This window comes from Sprattus sprattus (genome assembly GCF_963457725.1).
Source record: "Sprattus sprattus genome assembly, chromosome: 7".
Lineage (NCBI taxonomy): Eukaryota > Metazoa > Chordata > Actinopteri > Clupeiformes > Clupeidae > Sprattus > Sprattus sprattus.
This window is the reverse complement of record NC_137926.1, coordinates 2,103,719-2,111,218: the sequence shown is the minus strand read 5'-3', so window position 1 is coordinate 2,111,218 and position 7,500 is coordinate 2,103,719. Positions and strand designations below refer to the sequence as shown.

At 42.9% G+C, this 7,500-nt stretch overlaps 2 protein-coding genes across 3 annotated transcripts in view; both read left to right on the top strand.

Annotated features, from left to right (window-relative positions):
• The window catches only part of LOC308368396 (sodium- and chloride-dependent GABA transporter ine-like), a gene marked incomplete at both ends in the record, with an annotated part of 13,005 nt that extends 7,626 nt beyond the window's left edge, over positions 1-5,379 (top strand). Inside the window, 7 exons of the mRNA XM_080842566.1 lie at positions 223-326; positions 556-680; positions 1,042-1,154; positions 2,087-2,227; positions 3,315-3,456; positions 4,634-4,674; positions 5,161-5,379. Coding sequence (XP_080698692.1) covers positions 223-326; positions 556-680; positions 1,042-1,154; positions 2,087-2,227; positions 3,315-3,456; positions 4,634-4,674; positions 5,161-5,379 — 885 coding nt within the window. The remainder of the gene's footprint in view (positions 1-222; positions 327-555; positions 681-1,041; positions 1,155-2,086; positions 2,228-3,314; positions 3,457-4,633; positions 4,675-5,160) is intronic.
• Positions 5,380-6,382: 1,003 nt separating this feature from the next.
• Positions 6,383-7,500, top strand: part of rassf2b (Ras association domain family member 2b) — a gene marked incomplete at its 5' end in the record, with an annotated part of 11,925 nt that continues 10,807 nt past the window's right edge. Inside the window, one exon of one of the 2 annotated variants that reach the window (XM_080842703.1) lies at positions 6,383-6,474. In XM_080842703.1, the coding sequence (XP_080698829.1) occupies positions 6,383-6,474 (92 nt within the window). The remainder of the gene's footprint in view (positions 6,475-7,500) is intronic. The other variant, XM_080842704.1, reaches the window with a different exon arrangement.

The following is a 7,500-nucleotide window of genomic DNA, read 5'->3' as shown; positions in this document are numbered from 1 at the left end:
CCAGGTAAGGACCTCACACACACACACACACACTAACACAAACCTAACTACACAAACACTAACGTCGATATTCTTGGGAAATTGACATTTTGTGATCGTGGAAATTGGTCATACCACAGTATCCTGTACCCCCCCCCCCCCTCCCCCCCCCCCCTCTCAGTGGTGGTGTGTTCAAGTCCCTTCCTCTCACTGGTGGTGTGTGTGTGTGTCCCTCTCTCACAGGTCTGGATTGATGCCCTTTCACAGATCTTCTTTTCCATCGGTGTGGGGTTTGGAGTCATGGTCTCCATGGCCAGCTACAACAACTACAACTACAACATCCTCAGGTTGTAAAAAAACAGCAGTTACGTACGGGTTTTTGTCTGAAATGCTAGCAAGCTAATTAGGTAACAAACAACAACCTTGCCTTACACAGGTAGCACTGAAGAAAGCTAACTAGGTTACAAAAAACAGCCTTACACAGGTAGCACTGATAGAAGCTACATATTGATTGTTTAAAGTGACGATACAATCTCATTAATCCATGTATGACGTAATCCATCCTCTCCTCTTCAGAGATTCTCTCATCGTAACCATGGCCAACTCAGTCACCAGTGTGTTCTCTGGTTTTGTCGTCTTTTCTGCACTTGGATACATGGCTCACACGCGGAATCTGTCTATAGAAGATCTTGCAATTGGAGGTCAGTGGTGATAAATAGTTCTGATCCATTCACTTATTTTATTTTATTTATTTGTTTATTTATTTATTTAATTTAATTAATTTCCATTTTGGATTTTTTTTTTTTTCAATGTTATGTTTGATATATAACTTAATGCCTTTTATTAGGTTGTTTAGCCTTTTTCACTCTGGCAGGGGGACTGCCAATGGAAACTAGCCCTTTGGCTATAATTGGGTGCATTTACATTTGAATGTTTATTAATGTACACTGTCCCTCTGCATCAAATAAACAAACTGAAACTGAAAAACTTGTGTTACTACTCTCATTGATATCAGTAGATTAATTTTGGGCTTACATATGAACTGTGTAACTCTCTCCCCAGGGCCAGGCCTTGCGTTTGTGGTTTATCCTGAGATCTTGGCCACCCTGCCCGTTCCCCAGCTATGGGCTTTCCTCTTCTTCCTCATGCTGCTCTGCCTGGGATTGGACAGTCAGGTAACACACACTCACGTAAACAAACAGTCAGGTAACACACACTCACGTGAACAAACAGTCAGGTAACACACACTCACGTAAACAAACAGTCAGGTAACACACACTCACGTGAACAAACAGTCAGGTAACACACACTCACGTGAACAAACAGTCAGGTAACACACACTCACGTAAACAAACAGTCAGGTAACACACACTCACGTAAACAGACAGTCAGGTAACACACACTCACGTGAACAGACAGTCAGGTAACACACACTCACGTGAACAGACAGTCAGGTAACACACACTCACGTGAACAGACAGTCAGGTAACACACACTCACGTGAACAAACAGTCAGGTAAAAATGACTGCATGATTCTTGAAGCTTATTAATTGCATTGAACGATGAGCATCGTGTTCGAGCCATGGTGTGCTTAACACAGGCTAACATTAACTTTACTTGTGTAAACAGCTGAGACTAGCTCGCTATCTAACGTGAACTATGCCTTGAGGCCTCAGGCCATCAGCCCCGGTTGCCCCGGCGATAGCCCCTACCTCACACTGGCCCCACAGGGGAGCCACGGCCACTGTGCCTTTCATCTGCTTGTGCATTTGTTTTTGTTTGTTTGTCATGTAACCGTGACGTTATCTCCTATGTGCAGTTCATTTTTGTTTGTTTTTGTTTGTTTTTGTCATGTAACCGTCACGTTACCTCCTATGTGCAGTTCATTTTTGTTTGTTTTTGTTTGTTTTTGTCATCTAATCGTCACGTTACCTCCTCTGTGCTGTTTGTTTTTGTTTGTTTTTGTCATGTAACTGTCACGTTACCTCCTCTGTGCTGTTTGTTTTTGTTTATTTTTGTCATCTAACCGTCACGTTATCTCCTCTGTGCAGTTTTTGTTTGTTTGTTTGTTTGTCATGTAACCGTGACATTATCTCCTCTGTGCAGTTTGCACACTTAGAGCTGGTGGCCACGTGCGTGGTGGACAATCTCAGTCCAAAGCTCCCGCCCTCCTTGAGGAGCAAAGAGGTTCTGCTCCTACTGGTGTGTGTGGCCAGCTTCCTTGTGGGCCTGCCCTGCGTCTTCCAGGTAGCACACACCCACACCTGGACACACACACACACTCCTGCACACAGACACCTGCACACACACACACCTGCACACCCACACCTGCACACAGACACGCTGACAGGGATCTGGTCTGGACCCATACCCTAGAACTCAGTACTCCCCAGACCAGTTCTGGACCCATACCCTAGAACTCAGTACTCCCCAGACCAGGTCTGGACCCATACCCTAGAACTCAGTACTCCCCAGACCAGGTCTGGACCCATACCCTAGGACTCAGTACTCCCCAGACCAGGTCTGGACCCATACCCTAGGACTCAGTACTCCCCAGACCAGGTCTGGACCCATACCCTAGGACTCAGTACTCCCCAGACCAGGTCTGGACCCATACCCTAGGACTCAGTACTCCCCAGACCAGGTCTGGACCCATACCCTAGGACTCAGTACTCCCCAGACCAGGTCTGGACCCATACCCTAGAACTCAGTACTCCCCAGACCAGTTCTGGACCCATACCCTAGAACTCAGTACTCCCCAGACCAGGTCTGGACCCATACCCTAGGACTCAGTACTCCCCAGACCAGGTCTGGACCCATACCCTAGGACTCAGTACTCCCCAGACCAGGTCTGGACCCATACCCTAGGACTCAGTACTCCCCAGACCAGGTCTGGACCCATACCCTAGAACTCAGTACTCCCCAGACCAGTTCTGGACCCATACCCTAGAACTCAGTACTCCCCAGACCAGTTCTGGACCCATACCCTAGAACTCAGTACTCCCCAGACTAGGGCCAGTGTCTATATATAGAGATACAGTATATACTCCCTCCCTGCCTAACTCGCTTGTTACCCTCACAGGGCGGGGTCTACATGTTTCTGATTCGCTTATTACCCTCACAGGGCGGGGTCTACATGTTTCTGATTCGTTTATTACCCTCACAGGGCGGGGTCTACATGTTTCTGATTCGCTTATTACCCTCACAGGGCGGGGTCTACATGTTTCTGATTCGCTTATTACCCTCACAGGGCGGGGTCAACATGTTTCTGATTCGCTTATTACCCACACAGGGCGGGGTCTACATGTTTCTGATTCGCTTATTACCCTCACAGGGCGGGGTCTACATGTTTCTGATTCGCTTATTACCCTCACAGGGCGGGGTCTACATGTTCCAGCTGCTGGATCACTACACCACAGGGGTCTCAGTGCTGGTGATGGCCGTGTTGGAGATCGCTGCCATCAGCTGGATATTAGGTAGTACTGCATCTTCTTTTAATTTAAAGCTATGCTACATCATGGCCAGTACTATGTTTTTCACACAGCCCCGATCGTCGATAAAATGTTTTTATTCTTTATACATTTCTTAATTGTGTTTGTGTTTGTGTTTGTGTTTGTGTTTGTGTTTGTGTTGCCTCTCATCGAAGCCTTTCATGAAAAAGTCTCTTTCTGGAATTTCCAGGTCTGAAAAGATTTTCTTCAATGCTGGAAAAAACATTGGGGAAATCACCACATATCTACTTCAAGATTTGCTGGTTGGTTATCACCCCACTCATGGTCATGGTGAGTTAGACATCCCCGGCTGAGGGTCCATATAGCATTAGACATCCCCGCCTCACTACACTAAGGCTGAGGGTCCATATAGCATTAGACATCCCCGCGTCACTACACTAAGGCTGAGGGTCCATATAGCATTAGACATCCCCTCCTCACTACACTAAGGCTCAGGGTCCATATAGAATTTTTAAAAGTGCTTCACCCGGCGCCTTTTTTTTTCAGAGCGCTCAGCTTTTTTGTACATCCGCTCCGGGCACATCAAGTTGAAAATCTCTGAACTCTGCCCGAGAAAAACACTATATGGACACAATATGTACAGTATGTATGTATGTATGTATGTATGTATGTATGTATGTATGTATGTATGTATGTATGTATGTATGTATGTATGTATGTATGTACAGTATGTGTGTATATATGTATGTAGGTATGTATGTACAGTATGTATGTATGTATTTATTTATGTATGTCTATGTATGTATACAGGCTATATTGGTCACAAGTATAGTGCAGCACACTCCTCCTAACCAACGTGTGTGTGTGTGTGTGTGTGTGTGTGTGTGTGTGTGTGTGTGTGTGTGTGTGTGTGTGTATACAGGCTATATTGGTCACAAGTATAGTGCAGTACACTCCTTTTCACCATGTGTCTCTCTGTGTGTGTGTGTGTGTGTGTGTGTGTGTGTGTGTGTGTGTGTGTGTGTGTGTGTGTGTGTGTGTGTGTGTGTGTGTGTGTGTGTGTGTATGCAGGCTATATTGGTCACCAGTATAGTGCAGCACACTCCTCCTCGCTATGGGAAGTGGTACGAGTTCCCTGATTGGTCCAGAGCTGTGGGCTGGATGTTCACTATGAGCTCCATTCTGTGCATCCCCCTGGGAGCCGCCCATGAGCTGTACTCCAGGAAGGGCTCACTCATGGAGGTATATTACTATAATTACATTGTATTATATTACATTATATTATATTACATTATATTACATTACATTACATTACACTACATTATATTATATTACATTACATTATATTACATTTCATTACATTATATTATATTATATTATATTATATTATATTATATTATATTATATTATATTATATTATATTATATTATATTATATTATATTATATTTTATTATGTTATATTATATTACATTATATTACACTATATTACATGAGCTGTACTCCAGGGAGGGCTCACAGATGTAGGTATATTATTATTATTATTATAACATTCTATTACATTACATTATACTGTATAACAGTACATTATATTACACTATATTAATATATATTACATTACATTCTATTACATTTTATTATACTATACTACATTACATTACATTACATCATATTATAATCTATAGAAGCACAAAAGCAGCCTTGTTCCTGAGCTCTGCTCTCCTCCACAGAGACTCAGAGCATCACTAGGACCCAGACTGGAGATGGAGGTTCTAAGAGCTTCAGTGGAACCCAAACTGGAGATGGAGGTTCTAAGAGCTTCAGTGGAACCCAAACTGGAGATGGAGGTTCTAAGAGCTTCAGTGGAACCCAGACTGGAGATGGAGGTTCTCAAAGGATCCCATCAAGAACAGGAGATCTGCTTAGCCAGCAAACCTGACCAAGCCTGATTGACTTTCACACCTCTCTTTTATTTATGCCAAGGATATACTGTATGATGTAATCTTAAACATTTGTTTTTTTTATTTACAGTATTTCACTCTTGGAACACTGTTCTGCAGTAAAGCGTTGAACTGTATTATTGTTGAGCAGTATTGTAGTTGAACTGCATTGTTGTTGAGCAATATTATTTTTGAGCAGTTTTATCTTTGTGAGATCCTACGTACTGTAACATCTTGTTTAGAGACTGTCCAACCCTGCTAAGTGAGGAGAACATGCCGTATGTATTATTCCCGTTCAAAGACATGTCCACTGGAACCCTTGACTTTCCCCTTGGAGACCGGGTGAGTTGGCCTCAAGACAACAGTGACAGATTCCAGATGTCTCTCGGAAAGATGTAACTCCGACCACAACCACATCAAAAGTGTACTTTTCCTGCGTATTGTGGCAGTGCCAAGCAAACAAAATGAGTGTAAATGTGTCCTTACTGTAAAGATTCAGACTGTGATTATCAGTTATACTGAAAACTGATGTGTCCAGGGCAATTTTTTATAATTGTTTAAAGTTTCAGTGTTTCAATCTATTCTTGCTCCTCCGTGTTTTATCCGCATCAGACTGTTGCCTAAACAGTCTGTGACTCCACGATGTACTGATCCACAATGACCTGAATAAAGTAGCGGGATGACTTAGCAACAAAGGTAGCCTACTCTCTCTCGCTATCTCTCTCTCTCTCTCTCTGATTTTGCCCTCTATGTAGAGTAACCGTTAGTATTTAAAACGTTAATATTTATAAATTAATGTTTTATGTTGCCTTAGTACCTCCAAGACATAGTTGGAATGGTTTGTTCCCGGGATGGTATTCCTACTCCTCAACAGTTTACATTCGTTCGTTGATAACTAGATGATGAAATTTGACACCCCACATACCAAGCCAGGAGGAGGCTCACATGAGAGACCCCTGACTTACAGTTTACTACTGTACGCGTTTCACAATCTTTAGTCTCCAAACGTTACATGTTGCTTTTAATGCGGCGGCTTAAAGCTTTCGGTTTCCAGAACCGACGTGGATTTTATCAGTTTTCCATATGCGCAGAACAGCTGGCTCGGTAAGTGCTTTGGCTACGATAATCTGAAAAGAACATCAACTAGATAGTCAAAGTAAATAACAGTCCGTACAATTTTGAATTGTGTCTTTTTTCTTCAAAGTGTTTACAACAATACAGATGACTGGTATGTGTTGCATTCGCCAACAATTTTCACAGTTACATAATAGACTGGTGCACGTATTACGATGTTGATGTTTAGAGAAATACCGTTTATCGTCTACTTGATTCTCTCTTATCCACGAAGAGCAAATTTAAGATTATCTTTCGGGTACCTAGTCAGAGCATCTCCAGTATTTGCCATATGAGCACATTCAAGTATATGGATCGGACAATGGACCGGGTCAGGACCGCTTTGATAGATGGATAGATAGATGGAAACTTTATTAATCCCGAGGGGAATTTAGAGCCCAGAAGCTGGGGGTAAGTGAAAGGATGTCTATCACGCTGCCATAATGTCACTTCATCACTAGCAACTTGATGATAAGTGGACGAAAACGTGTTTTGTGTTGAAAGCTGAAGAGTGTGTGTAGAGTTGAAGAACCGAGAGGTCAGAAAGTGGACAAGAAGTCTGTTCCAATACCGCCCCCTAGTGGCGGTAATACGTACTCAACAGCTGGCAGCCATTAGATTGCCCCGTATAGACTCCCTTCAGATCTATTTATGGACAAAATGTCTTTCCAGTGTATTTCTCTCTGACTGCAGTTTCAGACGAAAGCCAGTCCTGTCTGATTTGGAGTCTGAACACGTCTGTCCCTGATGGGATCATTAGCCTACTATTAGGTTATTACAGTAAGACGTCTTTCTTTAGACAGTCCTCTAAACACCCCACGCTTCTACATGATCTTGAGTTTAAAGGCACCCAGTGCAACTTTCGAGGCTTAAAAATAAGCATTCAATTTCTAGTCTTTTTTACACGTAGTAAGTTTCAATAACTCCATACCATTACATACCGACATTCAAGCAGCAAAGATGAGACATTGTTGTGTGGTGACAACTGATAGAAAATCGATAACAACAACAATCGCT